The sequence below is a fragment of the Montipora foliosa genome, chromosome 7, assembly GCF_036669935.1.
Source record: "Montipora foliosa isolate CH-2021 chromosome 7, ASM3666993v2, whole genome shotgun sequence".
NCBI classification, from domain to species: domain Eukaryota; kingdom Metazoa; phylum Cnidaria; class Anthozoa; order Scleractinia; family Acroporidae; genus Montipora; species Montipora foliosa.
This window is the reverse complement of record NC_090875.1, coordinates 23,832,362-23,854,418: the sequence shown is the minus strand read 5'-3', so window position 1 is coordinate 23,854,418 and position 22,057 is coordinate 23,832,362. Positions and strand designations below refer to the sequence as shown.

Genomic DNA, 22,057 nt, shown 5'->3' with positions numbered 1-22,057 from the left:
TATCTTACGCTTTGAGATACCTTAAGTATTTAATGCCGTCAAGAAAACGCGAAAGGTAATAGCACTAAATATTTTATGTGAAGAAGAAAAAGATCAACACAAGATGTTAATTTTCAATGCTTTAGACCCAATTATCTTCGAATGATAAAGTTGTTTTTTTCTTTCTGTTTTATTGTTTGTTTGCTATACGAAATAAAGTTATGAAGCAAGAACGTACACAGAGTGATATATGTATCTGAATGAGCGCCCAATATTTAATCGGCCTTGAAAAGAAGAGTTTCGGTAAGACGAGATTGCAATGTAATAATAATCAATTCATCACATTATTGTTGAGCGACTTCTTTCAAAACAAGAAGATGATCAAGATAAAAAAAACCGAAAGGTTTTATCAGTAAAACAAGGACATTGCACCCGAGTTATCCGTAATATTTAAGGGCATTTCTTTACTGTTCTAAAATGCGACTTGACTAAGAAACCCCTTTCTCTTACGATAGCTCGTAAACGACACGAAAGAGATGTTAAAACATTGGACGAAAGTGCGGGTCTCCGGGTGGGGGTCTTCCCTGAGGAGGCGCTCCTGGGGGAACCATGTTTCCCACACTACGAGGTGGAATCCAGTCCCTGTCGCTCCGCCCATGAGGTGGAATCCAGTCTCTTTCTCCTCGAACAGGTCCTCTCTCTCCTGGAATCCAGTCCACATCGGACCTCGGAGGCCCGGGAAATCTCCCTGGGAAGCCAGGTCCTACTGGCCTTGGGCCAAAGCCTTCATCAATGGGTGCAGGGTTCATCGGTCTTGTTACTCTTATTTCCTCAAATCTCGGGGAAGGGCCTTGCTCTGGTCGCGGGAAGGCCGCTTGAGGAACATGTGGCATAGGGGCTGGGGCAGGAGCTTGCGTCGGAAAACCGCTGACCACAGGATGCTGCTGACGTGGTCCTTCCATGAAAAACGTTTCTCGCGGTATTGTGGGTACTCCGGGAAAATGCCTTCCGTCCATTACAGGAACAGTGCCTACATTACCGAAGGGTCTCTCCCCCGGTAATATGGGGTGTGGAGCTACTGCGGGGAGGGTCTCGCGCAGTGGAGCTGGAAAGAAGGGTACTGCTTGTGGAAACATGGCACGCTGAATTTCATTCTCAGCCTCCTCTCCCCCATCACTCTCACCTCCCCCCTGCTCACGCTGATGACGTCGCTTGATATGAGACTGCAAGTCTCGCTGTGAGAAATAACTGCGACGGCATCCCGAGATTCCATAACGGCTTCCACCAACTGAACACACATACACACTGCCCAGTGGTGCTCGTTCAATCCGCTGAACTCCTTCACCGCACCTGCAGTGAAATTACAGTGTAGCATGAATAAACCCAAATGAACCAAAGAACCACAAAGTGGAACATGGGACACCGGATTTTCATAGAGATTCCATTTTAATAATACTTCTCAAAGAAAACTAGCACACACTTTTTATCAACTCACCTTGGGCATTTTCCATTCCCTTTTTCTGCACAAGTCAGACAGAAAGAGTGTTTACATGGGCTCTGAACAGATGAAAAAAAGAATAAATTTACCTCATTATACAAGTTCATATATCTGAGCATTTTAATAGCAGTATGTCTTACACTGCAAGCATATGGAGCAGTGACACGAACTCCAAACCAAACAACAAATAGAACATGGAGAGCAGGGCTGGTGCAGTGGTGAGAGCACTCGCCTTCCACCAATCTGGCCCATCATCGATTCCCGGATTCTACGCCATATGTGGGTTGAGTTTGTTGGTTCTCTACTCTGCTCCGAGAGGTTTTTCCCCAGGTATTCCGGTTTTCCCCTCTCCTCAAAAACCAACATTGCAGGCGTAGCTCAGTTGGCTAGTGCGCTGCTTTTGGAGCAAGGGGTCCCCAGTTTGATCCTCGGTGACTTCAACATCTGTTTCGACTTTCCTCTGATCCGTGTAGCAATAGCTTTAAATGTCAGTGAAATGGAGCACTGACAGAGGGGCTGGAGGCGGGTAAAAGGCGCACCGTCGGCCTCCATTGATACCAGTTTCGTAACTGAAGGAACTACCGACGTTAAATAAATTGACTCTGATTTTGACTTTCACTTTGAATACATGTATGGGCATTTTAACATAGTCATACCAGTATTATTTTTGGACAACTGGAATTAAATGGGAAAACTTTTTGAAATACATTTGATTACCAAAATGAGCGATATTACACAACATTTCAAAGTCATCTTGACTTCATGTTTAAGTGATAAATGTAGTGGTCATTTCAAGTTTAAATTAAGTGAAGACTTTGAAATGTCCTGTAATATCACAACTGAAATTGTGTCATCAAATTAATCTGAATTTGTACTTTGAAAGATCATCTATAAGGCATGGAGGGCTCGACTTAGGTGTTGACACTGAGAAACTGGATACAAAACAATATTAAGAAGCTTCAAAGGATTGGGATAGGAAATTGAAGGTACTGTTCTCAACAATTACATTCCTTAAATAGAAAGCTTTATCACAGGCACACAGCACAGCTCTACACTGACAACCCTTGGTCAAGCACAGAGTATAACCTTACTTGTAACAATGATTTCACAAAGATGCTGATACTCACCAGTCTACCATACACCAAAATAGGGAGAGAACACTTCTCACAAAGATGAAGAAGGGGATCCTGAACTTTCTGACCAATTGGGACAATCTAAGAGCATTAAAGATTCTTATCCATTTTTGTGTCATACTAAGGAACTTTTTTTTTTCTGAAATAAAAACTGTATTGCTAATGGCAGTAACTACCGTAAACGCCCATGTATAAGCCGCACTTTTTTTCACAAAATTGAAGCCATAAATCAAGGGTGCGGCTTATCCATGGATACATCTGTGTTTGGAGTTTTAGAAAACCTAATTAATATTCATACAACTTCTGAAGATCTCAGTAACGAAACAAAAAAGAAACTGAGACCATGTTGCTGTTGTTCATTGGCTTTTTAATGAGTGGTGGCTCCTAAAGGAGCCGTTTGTGTCTTCGAGTTTTTATCGGCGAATCTTGCTCTCCAAGAGTTCTTTCAAGCAATTAATTTTCGCTTTTCTCTAACAAGTTAACACCAACCTACAAGGAATCTCCATTCCTCCGCACAGCTGTTTGCTGTGACGTCTTCGGCCAGTCACTTCCACGCATATCTTTCCGCCACGTGCGATAAAATACCACAAAATTCGCGAGGTAAATGGCCAACTGTTTCGTTGTCCTTGACCACCTTCTCGGCAAATTTGTCGACTGCATTATCAAGCTCCTGTTCTGCGTGAATTTTTCGCCTATTGCGGGTTTCCAAACAGACGTGGTCATGATACCCAGGCCCTGGTCCAGACTCCTCCCCACATTTAAAGCTTGGCTACTAAGCTCTCGTTCGTATTTCAACTTTATGGTGAAACCAGAAACCTTGATTGTTTGTCCTTGTTGATTTAAAGCAATAGAACATTACTGGAACTTCAAACTTTATTGTACTACATTTTTTTCCAAAATGTGCGCTTCTAAATTCGGGGTGCGGCTTATCTACGGATGCGGCTTATACATGGACGTTTACGGAAAGCACTATTGCTTTAATTTTATTAATCATGCATTTTCTCTAATAAAATTACTGTACATCCTGCCGTAAGACACCAATCATCACTTCAATGATATTATTATTTTCTTTGTGCACTGCAAGGCTACTGCCTAAGAAAATTTTAAAGGGGCCCTCAGAGCTAAACGCTGAGAACTTAGGAGCCCAACATATGAAGTGAAAGGTGTTGCTGTGAAAAATCAAGGCGCCCAGAGCTATTCTTTGGGAGCCCCAGGCTACCGGGCTCCTGTTAGGCAACAGCCTTGCACTGTATCATTCAAGGAAGCTTTAGGAGCAAGGATGGCACAGTAGGTTAGTGTGCAGCCCTGATACAAGAGATCCCTAGTTTGATCCCCGGATCTTACATCCTTGTTTTGACTTTTTTCCTTTCTGTGTAGCTTAAGTAAGCTTTAAATGCATGTAAAATGGAGCAATGATGGAGAGGGGAGCGCACTGACGACCTCAGGTTTGTCAGTTGAATTAATGTTACGAGTTACAGAATTGACGTTAAATATGGTTACTTTACTTTTTAAGCTGACTTCATAAAAACTATTTGCTCCATAGACTATAGGTTTCAAAGAGTCAAACAATATTTAGATTGAAGAAAATAAGAATGAATAGATAGTAGAATAATTATTGTTAAATGGAAATGCGAAGCTCCTAAAAAAATTTATTCATCTAATTCTTCCTAAAGAAGAAACCTACTTGCACTTCACAACAGTGACCATTCATTTTAATTATCATCAAAGACTAAAATACCTACAGTTTTCATTATTCACCTGTTACACTATGTAAATATCTCATACCTTCTCACCAGCACCTATCGCACAGCACGCACAACCACCTATTTAGCATAAGCACTACCACCGCACATTTATATAAATTAGGCAGTTATTCAAATAAAGAGGAGTTCTTCATAATGCAAACTGAGTAATCAACACACCAATGATCTATGACGCAGTAGACAGTGATTGTGTTAACCAATTTAAGATTCACAAAGACAAAGATATACCAGTGAATTCCTTTTAAATTGGGAAAGACAAGGAAGGGATTGTTTAGCACAGACCTGGTGGTCCCATTTAAGCTCCCTCATTACGACCACTTGTGTTCCTGAACCTGTGGCTGAAGGAGATTTCTGTTTCTTCTTACTTTCCTTATCGCCTAAAATAAAGGCACATTAACTGCATTACAATGAGCTGTGGGTCAAGCACATTTCCAGTACAAAAGATGGATACATATTATATCACACAAACCCAAAAAGGTTTTTACCATCTGATCCACTTCTGGACCTTTCACCACTTTTCCCTTCCTTTTTCTTGCTTTTCCCAGAAGACAACGAGCTTGAAGACTTGCTTTTTGTCTTTAGTTTCAAGGAGATGTTCCGTCGCACTGGCTGCGATGCAGACCCAGGAGCTACTCCTTCGTGTTCTAGTTCCAGATCTGACACCAAAAATTAGAAATAAATTGAGCAACCCCTGTATCTTCAAACATCAAAATAAATACAAATTTAAGTAGAAGTATAAAAACTACAGCACCGTAAAAGTTGAAACAAACTAGTTTCACTTTGTTGGTAATCAAAATAAATCAAAATCAAAATCCATTTTGACGATAAAAATTGAATTCGCTTTACTGGATTCTCTATTCAGCCACATATACAGGAAAACCGAAAGCAAACACCATCTGAAAGCTTCCGATTCGTACAAATTATAATTTAAAATCCTAAAAAAAAGCTCATGAAATGCTTTCAGGGTAAAGACGCTAACGCAAACGAAACTAAAGGATACTCACCGTCCTCCATCTTGATTTTGCTTCATGAGTGGCTAAGTACGTCATGTATGATGATACATATTGTTCCTTAAAAAAGACCCCCTGTCGGAATGCCAACTCGTTCCCAGGCACCGCTACTCGTTGTATCTCGAGTAGCCCTGGCTACAGTGGCTGGTCCATCTGAAATATTACTAGCCCAAACCAGAAACCAATTTTTTATTATCCCTGGGCTAGTGGACTATCACTAAAGCATATTTGCCTCTGATTTCAGTGTTCTTCTGAGACTAGCCCTTTTGTCAATGGCAAGTGTCATGCGATGCCCTAATTCTACTCACTCTTTGTCATCCTTTTTACCAGCTGACTCAGACTGGCTATTACTAAACCGTTGTGAGATTTGAGCTTTTCAAATGATTTTACCCATGATGATTGGTTTTAACATTATTATTAATGAGAGGTCTCACCCGCAGCACCTGCCATAAGCAAGTATTTAGTCAGTGGCTCATTCATAGATGCTCCAGACTTGGTATCAGTAACTGACATTGCTGACATTGATCTTCGTTGCCTCATTGAAGAAAAGGTACGCAACCAATGTTGTTTTTATATTTATACATTATTTCGCCCAGACTGATTCTTCCTCATTGAAATTAACAGCGTCTACTTCCACTCTGTAAATCCCCCTTAAACCCATTGACTCCTAGAAGTGAGACTTCAAAGGAGGGGGGAGGGGTGGGGGAGGGGCAGTTTAGGAGTCATTACTTCCATTCAAAAATTATGTGCCCTTTGACCCATTGACTCCTGGGAGTGAAAATTAGTAGATATTACTCTGTTTAATACCAGACGATCTTACTCATCAATGAGGGGGGAGTGGGGTGGAGCAACACTCAACACATACTCTGAACATCCAAAGAATGCTTTTCTGGTAATGGCAACAGCAAAAAGATATTGGCCAAAATTACTTGAGGGAAGCTATTATAATAATATTGTAAAGGCAGGTACAAACGTCGGATAGGCCCAACTCGGATCGCTCACCTCGAATCAAAGTAAAAATATAATAAGGCCTCTAGAAATCACCCCAGCCCTAATCTTTTGGTGAAATTGGTGCAAACGCTGAATATTCTTGGTTTACAAAACTGTTTTTCGCTCAACCCTAGGTGAGTGACACCAGCTGATACGGTCCGACCTTTTTGTAAAGCAAAGATCTGGTCTTAATTCTGTTCAGCAGCACATGAGCATGTTTATAATTGACATCAATCAAATTTTAACATGTCAGGCTGCGGTCTTTAAAATTTTTTGCTATGCATGTTTCAATGAAAATACTGGTTTTACGCTATTACGGCTCAACCTTTTGTGGCTCTAGATTGACTTTACTACTTTCAATAAGTGATGTAGAAACAGTACTTTAGGTTTTCCCTGGGGAATAACAGCAAAAATTGGATGAATTGTGGGTAAAAATCATGATTATATTTTGTGCTAACACACAGCTAGTAAGGAAATGTAATAATTTCATTTAAAGTTAACAGGAAACAAATCAGTTACATCATTAAGTGAAGAAGAGAAAGACAAATTGAGGGAGCAATGGTGAGGCATGGCTGCACAGACATCCCAATAAGTGACAGAAACGTGGTAAAATCTGTGCAGGATATTATGGTGGGTGAAGTCCTATTATCAAGACTGATGGCATTGGATGCCATTGTTCTGGGAATGAATGCCATACATTTGGGAGATCTTCTGCGTGCTCAGCCAACAGTTCAGCGTTATGTTTTCCCACTCTAACCCTAACCCTAACCCTAACTCAGAGCAAGTATTAGTTGATGCTGAAACATTAAAGAATAAGATGAGCCTTGGTGCACTGGAGAAGGTTGATAATGAAATGAAGATGAATGCCTTCCAGTGGTTCCTGAGATTTGCAAGTGAATACAAAGAACCCAGAGGTTAGTGTCTTGGTGCAAAGGAATTACCAATGAAATACCAAGCCGTAATTTGCCCTTTTAAAATATACAACTTAGCCAAGTGATGACGTCATAAACTCAACTGAATTTTGCTCAAATACGATGAAAAAAGATATCAGCCAATTCCTTCAATTTGCACCACTCGGAAATGCTTGATTCTATGCAGTAAGATTCTAGTAGATGTGCTTCACAATATGAGCATACCAGTTTTGTTACCATGGCAACATACTGGGTTCCAGACCTCACTGATATTAAAGGCTTTGCTGGCCACCTTTGGCATTCTGTTTTCATATTTGCCAATGGTGCCTTGTCTGCATGATCCTGCAAGCACATAAATGTGTTAGGTTGAGTTTGTGGCCTTGTTAAATGATTTTCTAGTTTATGTTCCGTTGAACAAGAGACCAGACATGCCAATACAGAGAAAGAACCGTATTTAATTTAACAAGACAAATCGATCTAAAATACAAAGAAATTGCGTTGGCACTCGGCCTTACAAATGTTCAAAAGAAACAGAAAATAAACTTAGAAACTAACTGAAAGGTTAGGGTTACCCTAACCGTAACCCTAACCCTAACCCTATTATTATTATTATTATTATGAAATCTTAGATTACGCGACTTTAAATCAAACGCTCTACGCGACGAGCATTGCGACATATAAATTCAAGTGGAGCGCGCGCGCAACAGTAAACGTAAACAGCGCGCGCGTTTAACCAAACTCATAAAAACAAAGCTGAATGTTCAGCGACACAGCTTATGATCACCAAAAATATTGAAATCAGGTTGGAGGAGACTGGAAAAGAGTGAGTTGCCATGGGAACCAATTTCTTTATAGCTGTAGGTGTGTTGCCTATAAAACTTTTAGCCTACCAAGTTTCAATGGTCTCTGCGGCAAATTGACTGAGATAGCTCTATTCATACACTTGATGTTATATTGGGTTAATTGAGTCAATGACGTCATCAGTCCTTTCATTTGCATGTTTTACACATTTTTCAAACCTAATGCAACTTAATGCTCGCAGGCTATCGGAACTAATACAGATATTTATAAATGGTAAACAGGGTTTTTAATCTTTCCTGGAATTCTATGTGATAAGCCTAAAATTTCAAGGGATAAAAATTTGATCATAGCAGCACTTTAATGGGACATAGTTTTTCAGTGAGTGATTAACCCATTGACTCCTGGGGGTTCCCCATTGACAAGTAAAATCGTCTGGGGTTAGACAGAGTAAAATACCAAGTTTGCCTGGTTTAAGCCCATTTGGGTGTAAAAGGGTTAAATATTATTATTTCCGAGCATGTGTCAGCTGAGCTTGTGCAGTAGATGACCAAAGAAGAGCTGTAACAGTTGGCCTTAATCATCTTGTATCCAACAAAGCACTAGTGGGATAATGTTCTTTGATTGCACTGACGTAACGGGGGCCATGTAGGTGGAAAGAACAATACTGAAAAAGTCTTTTCGGAATTTGACTTTATTACTTTTGCAAAACTTGAAGTACATTTTTCTATTGTTTTGGCACCAACATTGCCATTGTATCATGTGTCTGAGTGCATTCAAATAATGCTATTAATGTAGTGCTTTATTCTAAATGCACACAAAATATGAATAAATCTTTCCCACTTCTTTGGGTGAATTTAATATACTGCTTAGACAAAGTGTAAAGTACGGCTACAGTTATCACATTTGCAGCATTACTCATACTTTTTTGGGTGAATTTAATATACTGCTTAGACAAAGTGTAAAGTACGGCTACAGTTATCACATTTGCAGTATTACTCATACCCCACGATGGCTTTTATAAGCCAATCACAACTGCAGAATTACTATATCAGGCAGTGTCCAACATTTCTTATAGTCATTACTTCTCTATTGTTCTTTAAATGTTTCAGATATACTTGTATTTTTCACTGGAAGTGACATCCTGGATAACAAGATCTTCGTCACCTTTGACTCTACAGGAAACAAATTCTTACAAGCTGACAGCTGCTTTAACAGTATAACCCTTCCCACCACACATAAAACATATGAGGAATTTGAAAATGCGTGCTCAACATCAATAGCTCTGGGCTATAAGGGTTATGGAAGGTTTTAGGGCAGCCCAAATTTGAAATTGTGTTCTTGTTACACCTTAGGCACTTTTCACTTGACGGAACTGAGTGGCCAGAACGAGCATTTGGAAGAACTAACTTTATAACGTCTTCATATTATAGCCTGGGACCAGGCTCCGCAGTCAGGGTTATGAAGCGAAAAGGAACGTGGCGAAAAAACAAAATTGGCAAGCGAAGCAAGCTGAGCGAGGGAGTCCCCATGCACGTTCCTTTTCGCTCCGTGACCTCAACTGCGAAGCCTGGTCAGGCTATCATATTAACACTTTGAGGATGATATATAATCCTCCAGAAGAATGCAACAGATTATCATGCAAGCCTTCCTTCACATTGTCGCATTTTCTTTGCAAACTGACAGGTCTGGCCCACCAGCTCTGACAAAAGGAAAGCGCCTTTAGACATCAATGTTGCATGAATGACGTAAATGTTGAGTAACCCACTTTCGATATATTTAAATTCAGTCCTACACGAAAGGCATTATCTCGAGGCCGTGGGGAATAAATATGACGATTTGTATGAGTTTTTCCCCAGAGCCTAGAGATGATGCCTTTTGATTGGGATTGAATTATAATATATCGAAAGTGGACTATTATGATATTGTGTTATCATCCTTTATGTCAAATACAAGTCACTTGATCTTCAGGATTTGCTTTTTGCACTGAAGCTCTAATAATATTGCAACCCTTAAATAAATACGATTTTTTCTGAATTACGGTTAGGGGCAAAATGTTGTAATTTCATGACACCAAAAATGCCCAAAAAGTAGAATGAAACATTGCAATAACCGTTGAACAACATAAAATAATGCAACAAAAGAAAAGAAAAGCATGGATGGACACAAATGGACAAGATTGACACGGAGTGCGTTTCGGTAATCGCAAAAAATTGAAAGTCGGGAAATGTTTTTATTGGCTGGATAAAGGTCGTTTTTGCTCAAAATCATCTTGTTTGTACAGTAATTCCACGTTACCATTTTCGACATTGAAACTCATGATTAACTAAAGATTTCCCCGGAACTGACTCTAAAGTAACATGACTTAGCCCCTTTAACATGTGTATTATTATTTAGCACCTAGAACATGTGGTACAAAGCATGAGCGTATGAGCATAACTGCCATGATCCTGCCACTGAAATTCTCTTTTTTTGGAATGAAATGTCACTAAACATCATAGTCTTGAGTAAAGCTACATTGAAGTTTACACCATGATAACCATCATCCAATAATGGTTCAATGCTTTTTAATTGCAACTGCTGAAACTGCTCATGAGACAAAGCATATGATATATCTGGAACTTCATCCCCATTGTCAGAGCCACAATCTGGTATGGGTCCACCTTCAGTGCAGTGCCAAACTCATTTATTTATTGATCATTAGCAAAAACACTTTGCACACCTAAAATAGTCAGAGTTTGCAGTAGAAGTCATTCCAGAATGTCATAGCTGCATTGTTGACCTGTTCCTTTTGGTACTCATTAGGTGGTTGTTCCAGCTACAAGCTAGTTCATCTAATGTTCTGTGAGTCGTGGCAAAAATATGTCGTGAAGGGCAAACAAATGAATCTTATTAAAAGTGCTACTATAATCAGAAACCGCTTCTCGTTTTTCTTCACGTTTCGAAAGTTCTTGTGCTGAACATTGGAATAGGGAAGATATCGTTCACATCATCTGTTGTCATTAATGTGCCAACCAGAGCCTCATTGGCTGTCGAAACGAATGGTCTTTTGTTCCTGTGGTTTGCCAATTTGAATGACAAAAGCAATGTTTGTAAACAGATATCTCCCCTATTGCCAGATTTACGCAACCATTTAATGAGAAAAACTATCTAATTTTGACGGTTTCATTTAACGGTCTGCCATTATTTGGTGTGGTTCTGACAAATAAGCCTCAGAGATCTGGATCAAGGAGAAAGTGGCGTAATTTAGTCACTAGCTTAAAGTGCACCTAAGCTCAAATATTTTTCGTCTACAGCATTAATCTCCCTCCCAAAAGCAAACATGTTTGACAATTCTTATCTCGAAATTTCGAGTTTTATATGCAGGGCTAGAGGCAAAAATTTATCAAACATGACTGTAATTTGGACCCACGACCGTGATGTGAGAGGCTTTTGCTTTGGATGGGGAGATTTAAATTAGGAAAGAAAAATATTTCCGTTTAAAATGCAGGTGTTAATGCGGCTTAATTAGTACACAGAACACTAACTTGACAATCTGTCGAAAGCCAAAACCTCTTGCGCTGCATTTACAGTTGAGACACTTCATTTTAGCTCATGGATTATGTAGTTATGCCACGAGGTATCGGGGGCAGTTGGATGGAACTCACTCCATCCCAATTAATCTATTCGTTAAACTTCGATAATTTTAACATTTCTGTTGTACCTCCCCTCCTAAGTATTACTTTTGTCTCAGTGTTTATATGCGTATCTTTGGAAGGTTTCAGGGGGTAGTTTTTGGAGAGATTTTCATTCAATGACACTGATGTTTAACTTGGATACTTCTTCGTTCCGACATCAAAGAAAACGTGCCTTTGTAGAGTAGGAAAATGAAAAGTTATTAATTAATACCATAATCATGGAGGTGATACTGTGAGAAAAATAAACATTGAATTCATGAAAGCCACGACAAATTGCCGAATATGAGCACAACATTTAATCTTTTTAATCTTTAATTTTTCTTTGTACATGGAAAAAATTCACCAGGAATGTAGCAAATAAACAGAATAAACTTATATCAAGTACAATAAATGAACTTATTCTCGGTTTTCACATGACGTCACAATGGCCATGTTGCTGCCCTAAACAAAGAAAAGGCGGCCATATTGGTGCCCCGACCAAATCCTCCGGGAATTTAACTCTATTATTATGCAAACGCTTCCTTTTGTTTTCGTTGAAAAACATGGCTGTTGATCACGTGAGTGAAAACCAGCAATTGTATGCTCCCTAATTACTTAATGTATACTAACATTATGTATACCAACTATAAACCTGTTTTTCATGAATGCTGTATATCTAATGAAAAATTTGTATGCAGCAATTGCTTTAGTTGTTTAAGGGATTCTGACTTTCTAAGGTTGTAGAGTAGGCTGTTCCAGAGAATTGCAATGCTGTAACTAAAACTATTTTGCAGACAGTGAGTTCACGGCAAGGGAATAACTAATTTGTTTACAGAATCTCATAAGAAAAAACATGTTTCATTTCACTTGGTAAATTTACTGGAACGATACTCAGGAACAAGGCCATTCAAAGACCTTTATACCATCAAGGCTTTCTGAATTTGGCATTGGTGTATACTAAACTTTCCATCTGAGTTGATGAAAAAGGCATTCAGCATGGAAATGTGGACAGATTGAGTATTTTTGCATTACCATTAATAATTTTTCTCGAAAGACCATTAATTTTATTTGTCTACATCAAAGAGAAGCTGTGGCCTTTTCAGAACGCATTTAGTGTCTGTGATGTGCATACTGCAGATCCATAGCACAAAAATAATTCAATCAATTGCATTTCGTGTACTTTTGAACATTGGCAAAGATTAACTTGCCTGTCAATGTCTCCATGAGTGTGGTGTACTAACAGTGTATTTCCACGTATCAGTGCAAAGACAGTTCAGAAGCTATTTTAATAATAATAAAAATTTTTTTTTTCTTCTTCTTATTTTTTTTAATTATCATTCATTTCTATTTCTCTAATGTAAGTGAAATAAATAAAGTTGTTTTATTATTATTATTATTATTATTATTATTATTATTATTATTGCTATGTAACATCACAGGCCTAAAAGGTGCTCCTGGTCTGGTCAATTATTTCCCTTGAGAGCGAGGAACAACAAGTTCCTAAAGTTCCCAAAGGAGTCTAGCCGTTCCCAACAGAGCAGTTTTCTGGATCACTTCAAGTGTGATGGTGGTGCCAAGCTTTTTGATGTGTTTGTCAAACTTATCAGATACAGCCCCTAATGTTCCAATCACAACTGGCACCACAGTCACTTTCTTCAGCTTCCACAACTTTCTTATTTCTTCCCTAAGAAGTTGGTACTTCTCTATTTTCTCCAGTTCTTTGTCTTTTACTTGCCCATCCCCTGGAACGGCGACGTCAATGAACATGGCCTCCTTTGCTTGCTTATTAACAAAGACAATGTCTGGTCTTCAAGCTTCAACTATCCTGTCACACTGTACTGTACTAAAGCTTGCTCTTGGGCACTGCAGATCAATCGTTCTGTTTACCCTTTTGGGTCTCCCTTCTGCATTCACCGCCATGTTTTATCCCAGTCCACTCCTGTCAAGTTTCTAACATACTGCCCATGCATTTGCTTCCCTTTCCATTTGTTTTCTGTTTCCTGCTTTGCACTCTTCTTATCTTTCAGTTCCTTTGCCTCATCCGTCTTCTTTGTTCCTCTCTCTCCCACTTTCCTTAACAACACCTTATTACATCTCCCTACATACCAACCCAGACTGTTTTCTTCCCCCCGGACACAAGCTTCGCAACTGATAAGTCTTCTGCCCCCTTTCTTCCTTGGTACGTATATCTTTGCAGTGTCGCTTTTTGGGTGTAGCTCCTTGTTCATTGTCATCACTTTCCTGGTCTTTCTATCCATGCTTTGCAGTTCTTCCTTTGTCCATCCAATCACACCTCCTCCATACCATTATATTATTATTATTATTATTATTATTATTATTATTATTTATTGTATTATTATTGTTATTATTATTATTATTATTATTATTATTATTATTATTATTATTATTATTTAATAGCAACAGTAAATATTTATTATTATGAGGCTGTTGGCAAAATCTGGATCGGACCGGATCGGACCGGACCGGATCGGATTGGACCAGATTGGATTGGATCGGATCGAATCGGATCGGGCTGACAAAACTCGGACCGGATTAATGACATGCTCAAATTCTGTGCCTTTCTCTCTTGTGTAGTCGTCTCTTCATTTATTGAAACTCGTCAAAATGTTTTTTTTTTCGAAAGGTGATTACAGATTCCAAAGTGGAATGATGAAAGATAAGATGTGATGAATTGAAGTCAATAAGCAAATTGACTGCGTAAACAATGGTCTTCTTTTTCAAACATAAAAACTAACAACAATTCTTTACTTTACCCCAGTCCCTTCTAATTATTGCACAATAGCCTGATTTTGCAACAGAACAGGACTGTCAGTTGACAATGGCGTGCGAAGCAAAAATATCCATATCAGGCCATATTAGCCGAGTAGAATCCCAACTATTCTATCCTTTCGTTAACTGATGTTCCCTTTCTATTGCTAAATCAGGCTGTTGTGCGATTGTCAGGGACTGGGGTAAGGTAAAAACATTGTTGTTAGTTTTCACGTTTGAAGAAGAAGACCGTCGCGCAGGCAGTCAATTCGCTTATTGATGTCAACTCGTCACATTGTATCTTTCATAATTCCGCTTCGGAATCTGTAATCAACTCTGGAAGAAAAAACATTTTGACGAGTCTCGATAAATGAGGAGACAACTACACAAGAGAGAAAGGCACAGAATTCGACTTTTCCTGTCTTCAGCATGGTGTCTGGTGACCCTATGCTTTTGGGGGGATTTTGGTTATTGATCTGGTCCGCGTTTTGTCGATCCGATCCGATCTGATCCGATCCGGTCTGGTCCAGTCTGATTCGATCCGATCCGATCCGATCCGATGCGATCCGATCTGATCCGGCCCAATCCAGTCCCGTCCGATCCGGTCTGATCCAGTCTGATCCGGTCCGATCCTGGTTTTGCCAACGGCCTTATTATGACCGCACCAACATAAATAGTATCATGTCTCCGTGTCTTAAAACTGCATGTATGGGATTGACAAAAAATACCTTTCTGATCCAACAAAGTACACAGGATCACAAGAAATGAAGCTGTCAGTCTTGCCACATTGACAACAAGGTCGAATGGCTAGACCATAGAAATTCCTTGTCATTCTTTGAAGTTGGGAAATAATGAGAACAGAAACAAACAGATACACCTGTAAGTGTTGGTGTGTAAATGGAGATAGCCTTTTCAACAGTCAGAGTTATGGGGTACTTGAATTGAATTTACTTAAAAATTACTACAATCATGGTAAAAAGAAATCACTTCCTTTTTGCTTTAGATTTTGAAAGTGTGTTGGCTCAACACCTGACATTTCAGGGCTTTCTTGATTCTGATTAACATGTCTTTAAAAAGTTGGTTTGTGTGTCTTAAATGTAGTTTCACTTGATTTCATATCAGGAGTTCAATATATGATTCAATTGAAGCTTATATCGTTTCATTCGTTAAATAGAGAGAGTTCACCGCAGCCTTCACGCAAAATCCAGCAGGTGAATTATAAAATCTTCACTCGAGTTCTCTTGTTCGCAGCGGAATCACAGATCTAATGACGTAATCATCTAATCGGCCCTAAAAGTACTCCAAAACACTCAGAATCTCGCAGTGCAGATCTCGTTGAGCTTGACGAGAAAGAGAAGAAAAATACCTTGAACCATCGACATCGGCCGCCATTTTGTTTTTTTATATCACTTTGACTCCGCTGACCATTGAGACAGTCGTCGCAATAGCCGTATTTATATTTCTTGCGATGACATATATCAGACGAGTATCGTGAAATTCAAAAAATATATGTATCAGGAAAAAAATATTTGTATCATGAAAAATAAATATGTATCATGAAAAAAATATATGTATCAGGAAAAATATATAAGTATCATGAAAAAATACATGTATCAGAAAAAAAATATTTTTATCATGAAAAAATATATGTATCATGAAAAAAATACATGTGTCATGAAAAAATATATGTATCAGGAAAAATATATATGTATCATGAAAAAATATATGTATCATGAAAAAAATACATGTGTCATGAAAAAATATATGTATCAGGAAAAATATATATGTATCATGAAAAAAATATAGGTATCATGAAAAAAATATATGTATCATAAAAAAATATATGTATCAGGGAAAATATATATGTATCATGAAAAAAAATATATGTATCAGGAAAAATATATATGTATCATGAAAAAAATATATGTATCAGGAAAAATATATATGTATCATGAAAAAATACATGTATCATAAAAAAATATATGTATCATGAAAAAATATATGTATCATAAAAAAATATATATGTATCATGAAAAAATATATGTATCATGAAAAAAATATATGTATCAGGAAAAATATATATGTATCATGAAAAAAATATATGTATCAGGAAAAAAATATATGTATCATGAAAAAAATATATGTATCAGGAAAAATATATATGTATCATCAAAAAATATAAGTATCATAAAAAAATATATGTATCACAAAAAAATATATGTATCATGAAAAATATACATGTATTATAAAAAATATATATATCAGGAAAAATATATCTGTATCATGAAAAAATATATGTATCATGAAAAAAATATATGTATCAGGAAAAATATATATGTATCATCAAAAAATATAAGTATCATAAAAAAATATATGTATCACGAAAAAATATATGTATCATGAAAAATATATATGTATCATAAAAAATATATATATCAGGAAAAATATATATGTATCATGAAAAATATATATGTATCAGGAAAAATATATATGTATCATGAAAAAATATATGTATCAGGAAAAATATATATATATCATGAAAAAAAATATATGTATCAGGAAAAATATATGTATCAGGAAAAATATATATGTATCATGAAAAAAATATGTGTATCAGGAAAAATATATATGTATCATGAAAAACATATATTTATCAAGAAAAAAATATTTGTATCATCAGGAGCCCATCTTGATGAGCTCCTGACTGTACTAGTGACCTCAGTTTCTGGAAAGCAGCTACTCTAGGATAGGAGTGATTTGGAGAGTTTACTCTAGTATAGGATAGCAAAATCCAGCTCAAACTAGCTCTGGTATAGGCTAAGGGTTCCAGGGTCCGTGCGGCACATGCCCACCCAGAAATTCCTAAAGTACCCCCCCCCCCCCCCTTCCTGGGGTCCCGGGGAATAAGTATTTAACTTAATTTAAGTTCTGGTATATACTCACCTTTTTCAGTACTTCTTAACTCAAGCCAAGCAGAGGATCGAAAACGAAGTAGATACTAGGTAACTTCTTTGGCTTTGCTTCGTAGCGGTTGAAATCAATGCGTCAAAGAAACATAAAATGCGTTGAAAGAAAGGTCATATTCACTGGCATTTCCTGGAAGAAAATCTTCGATGCAGATCATGAAGTCTTCTAAATATTACTTGTGAAAGTGGAGAAAAAAAGCATTCCTTTTTGAGTCGAAAACGAAAGGATTCTTCCTTTCTTTCACTTGCCTACGTTCAACAAGACGAAAGAACAACATATCACCTTCGCGCCGAAATTTGATCACTGTTGTCATGACAGCTTGCACATGCTTAGACATTATTCAGCCCTGTTCTAGGCATGTGGACCGCGCATCAAGAAACACGCAAAAGAATCAATCAGTTCTTTCTGGTTGTGCTTACGTCTACTAAATTCAGCTCGTTCGGTTAGGCAAACGGCCTGTTATGCTCCATTAAAATTAATGATTTGTAACACTGCCAAAGCTGCATGGCACTCACAGTGAAAAACCCAAATGTCAATGGGAAAAAGTAAGTAAAATTGTCAACTTTTGTTCAAGACCCAGACATTTACACGTTCATGAGTGGGAGTTAAACCGTTTAATATTAAGCGGGGTAACTAGAGTTACTGATAAACCTGTGGCCCTCGGTGCGCACCCTTTTATTTCCCCCCCCCCCTCCCTGGGACATTAAAACAAAGAGACCTGAACCAGTCAAGCTTGACTTGCCTTTGTTTTAATGTCCCAGTGGGGAAATAATAATGAGCTTGCCCTCCAGCATGGCGGGTTTTGTACCATGTGATCGTTAGTTGCAAAAGGCCTATTGCGCACGCTGTACCATGAAAAACCAAGATGGCGGTGAGATCTGGCATATTAGGCTTGGGTTCGAGACGGCTTCCTGGCAACATGCAGTGCATACTCAATAAAGATCTTACTCGATTCATGCAGAGCATCAGAGTCTTTCTCGAGAACGCCAAAATCTAGCAAGCAAAAGAAAGGCTCTGCTAGCAAGGTGACATGCAACGTAAACACTAGGAAATGCTTCCTATCTTCCAACTTTTTACTAGCCAGTCACGCAAACTGAATTTTCACTATGGCTTTTTTCTAATAGGCCGCCCATTCAAAATACAACTTTAAAAATTAAGTCCTGACACATGTATACTCATGCATAGGGACAGTCGGTTAGAGCGCGACTTCTGAGCTGGAGGTCGCCATTTTAATCTCGGTCTCATTCGATCGATGTCTTTTTCATCTTTTCCCTGATCCGTGTAGCTTTGAATACCCGTTAAACGGAGCATTGACAGAGGAAAAGGACGGGGGGGGGGGGGGGGGGGGAATGTAATAATGAGCTTGCCCTCCAGCATTCTCTATTTTCGAGTTCCCCATAATACACTTTGTTTACCCCCCAAATTTTGCATTGTTTTCAAATGCTCTTGGGAATATGCAGTGTCCCCAAGAGCATTTGAAAACAATGGTTTATGCAAAATTTGGGGGGCAAACAAAGTGTATTATGGGGAATTCGAAAATAGAGAATGGCAGATTTTGTACCATGTGATCGTTAGTTGCAAAAGGCCTATTATAACCATCGGTTTTGTCACTAAATTGACGCTCGCTCTGGAAAAACCGGTTTGCCGAGAGAAAACAAGATTGACTAGTCCAGAAGTTCGGGCTGCGGCGGCTTCAAAGAGTTAATGCGATTCGGGCAGAGCCTCCTTTTCTCCTCCCCAGTAAAGAAAAAGACAAAAGGAGGCTCTGCTCGCAGGGTGGTTGCATGTGTCCGTCACAAAGCTTTATAACAGGGACTTGCGCGTCGTTCGGTGAGTGGCCGTTGCTATGAAAATGCTCCGCGATTGGAAACCCCGCTAGATTGCTCTGCCTATCTAAGTACTGGCCTAAAAATTCTCGTAAAGTTCGACCTTTAACTGCGATTGAGAGTTTTAGAGAAAACGACGTCCATGGCAACGGGAAAGCTACAAATCAAGAATAGGGAGTTTACGAAACGACGACGGTAACTGCAACGACAATGCCACAAAACAGTAATGTCATTGGTTAAAAGAGGAAAAATACTCGTGCTGCACGCATTGTAGCGCTTATTTTTGCGGTACTCGCACAACAACGACGTGAAATCACCAAATTTGAGGTTTTGACGACAACCTGAACATACAAAAGGAACCTTTCATTCTTTATTTTTATTCTGAAACCGCTCGTACCAATTCATTTTTAGAATACTTCGCTCATATTGTACAATCGCGAGAGACTCATGATTGTGCAAAGTTATATTTTGAGGTGAAGTTTTCGTCGCCGTCACAGATCGAAAAGTTACTAGGGAGATTACGCAAGGATGACGACGACGCCAACGAGAACGTCGTATAAAAATATTAGTTCCCGTTATTGTAATAACTTCGTTATAACCCCAAGTCATTCGGAATGGAAAGTGTGAATCAATGTTGCAGGAATAAAATTGGCATAAATCGTGTGGTTGTTTGGGGAGAAAATGTTCTCACGTCCTCTACAAAACTTTAAATTTGGTCAATACACGTCGTTGCCAGGAAGAGGACGGCAAAGAGATGTACAAAAATGAAAAACGCACGTGCAGGGCGCGCAGAGCTTTTGTTTTTGCTCATTAGAGCTATTAGGGAGCTTAAGCAACGACAACGGCGACGGTAACGAGAACGTCATCTCAAAATATAAATTTGCGTTATTTTAATCACTTCGTGACTATTTCAACGTTTTTAATATGACAAGGGTGCGGTATTTCCTCAAAGATGACACCAGTCGGAACGGCACTCCATTTTAGGAGAGAAAATGAAAATCTATCCTCAAGCGCTGACGTTCTTCATAAAACCAAAAACTTGGCTATTTCACGTTGTTGTTTTGCTGACGACGGCAACGAAATGGACAAAAGTGAAAAACGCAAGTGCAGGGCGTGCAAAGCTATTGTTTTTACCTACTAAATATGCAAATTCGTGACGTTCTCGTTGCCGTCGCCGTTGTCGTTGCTTTAGCTCCCTATTGTTTTATGGCGTTCTCCTAGCCGTCGACGTCGTCTTTGCGTAAGCTCCCTGCTTAGCAAGGACGATGACGACGGCACGAGAACGTTGTGCAAATATATTATTATCCCGTCACTGTAATAATTTTGCGATTACTCCAAGTCGCTTGGCATGGAGAATATGAATCCACATTCCAAGAATAAAATTGGTGCGAACGGTGTGGATATTTAGAGAGAAAATTCAAAATTCATCGTCAGGTGCTCTCGTCTTCCACATGACCTCGAATTTGATCATTTCACGTCAAATAAATGGGTAAATGTATCAAAATATAAAATGCACGTGCAGGGCGTGCAGTACTATTGTTTTTGCTAATAACAGGTGATTATACAAAATCGCGCGCTCTCATTGGCTCGCTATTTCGGATTATCAGCCGATAATCACCTCGACGGACAAAATGGCTGCCAGTAGTCGTTTTGCCACTGTAAGTGAAGATGATTTACGCGTTGAAATGTTTTTTTTTCTTTTTTTGAAATAATCACCTGTGCATTTATACTAAAACAATTATTCGGCTCGGTGAATATTCACCGATAATCACTTTGCCTTCGGCGAATAATTGTTAATTGTTTTGTGGCGTCCTCGTAGCCGTCGTCATCGTCCTTGCTTAAGCTCCCTGTTGTCAGGACAAACACGGCAAAGAAATGTACCAAAATGCAAAACGCACGTGCCGGGCGCGCAGTGCTATTGTTTTTGCTAATTAAACCCATTGTTTTGTGGCGTTCTCGTAGCCGTCGTCATCGTCTTGAGCACGCTCCCTAATTCCTAATATTAGGGAGCTTAAGCAACGACAACGGCGACGGCAACGAGAACGTCATCTCAAAATATAAATTTGCGTTATTTTAATCGCTTCGTGACTATTTCAACGTTTTTAATATGACAAGGGTGAGGTAATTTCTCAAAGATGACACCAGTCGGAACGGCACTCAATTTTAGGTGAGAAAATGAAAATTTATCCTCAAGTGCTGACGTTCTTCATAAAACCAAAAACTTGGCTATTTCACGTTGTTGTTTTGCTGACGACGGCAACAAAATGGACAAAAGTGAAAAACGCACGTGCAGGGCGTGCAAAGCTATTGTTTTTACCCTCTAAATATGCAAATTTGTGACGTTCTCGTTGCCGTCGCCGTTGTCGTTGCTTAAGCTCCCTATTATTCGTTGAACAACGATCGTGCTGCACGGTCCTGCACGTGTAGCAAGCATTTTGATGAATTTCTTTGTTGTACTCCGCAAAACAATAACGTGAAATAACCAAATTTAAGGTTTTGGCGACAACGTGAGCATACAACAGTGCAACGCTCATTCACTACTATTACTTTAAATCCATCCGTACGCAATGAGATGGGATACTTTGCCCATATTGTACAACTTCAACGAAGTGAAGTGAATCGCCAAATACTTCCTCATCAACGTATACAACTTTTTGTTCGCCCCACGTAGTTGGACCCCCGTTATAATAAAGTAATAACTGTTTTCGCTCCCGGTCACGGTGACTCCGCGAAAGCGACGGTCGATCAAGACCTTTT

General features: G+C 38.8%; 1 protein-coding gene and 1 long non-coding RNA gene across 3 annotated transcripts; one reads left to right on the top strand and one right to left on the bottom strand.

Annotated features, from left to right (window-relative positions):
• Positions 1–4: 4 nt before the first annotated feature.
• LOC138011457 (E3 ubiquitin-protein ligase Hakai-like) lies at positions 5–5,513 on the bottom strand. Its single transcript, XM_068858457.1, has 6 exons — positions 5,378–5,513; positions 4,859–5,029; positions 4,656–4,750; positions 2,605–2,691; positions 1,475–1,536; positions 5–1,329 (listed from the first exon to the last, which is right to left on the bottom strand). Exons 1-6 carry the CDS (start codon positions 5,385–5,387, stop codon positions 519–521), a joined length of 1,236 nt encoding a protein of 411 aa, XP_068714558.1. The 5' UTR covers positions 5,388–5,513; the 3' UTR covers positions 5–518.
• A 5-nt stretch (positions 5,514–5,518) lies between these two features.
• Positions 5,519–13,009, top strand: LOC138011458 (uncharacterized). 2 transcript variants are annotated; one of them, XR_011124720.1, is made up of 4 exons: positions 5,519–5,658; positions 5,824–5,933; positions 6,870–7,287; positions 9,195–13,009. It is a non-coding gene; the product is annotated as an uncharacterized lncRNA (long non-coding RNA). The 2 variants fall into 2 exon arrangements; XR_011124719.1 differs by having other exon boundaries at positions 5,528–5,933.
• The last annotated feature ends 9,048 nt before the right edge of the window (positions 13,010–22,057 follow it).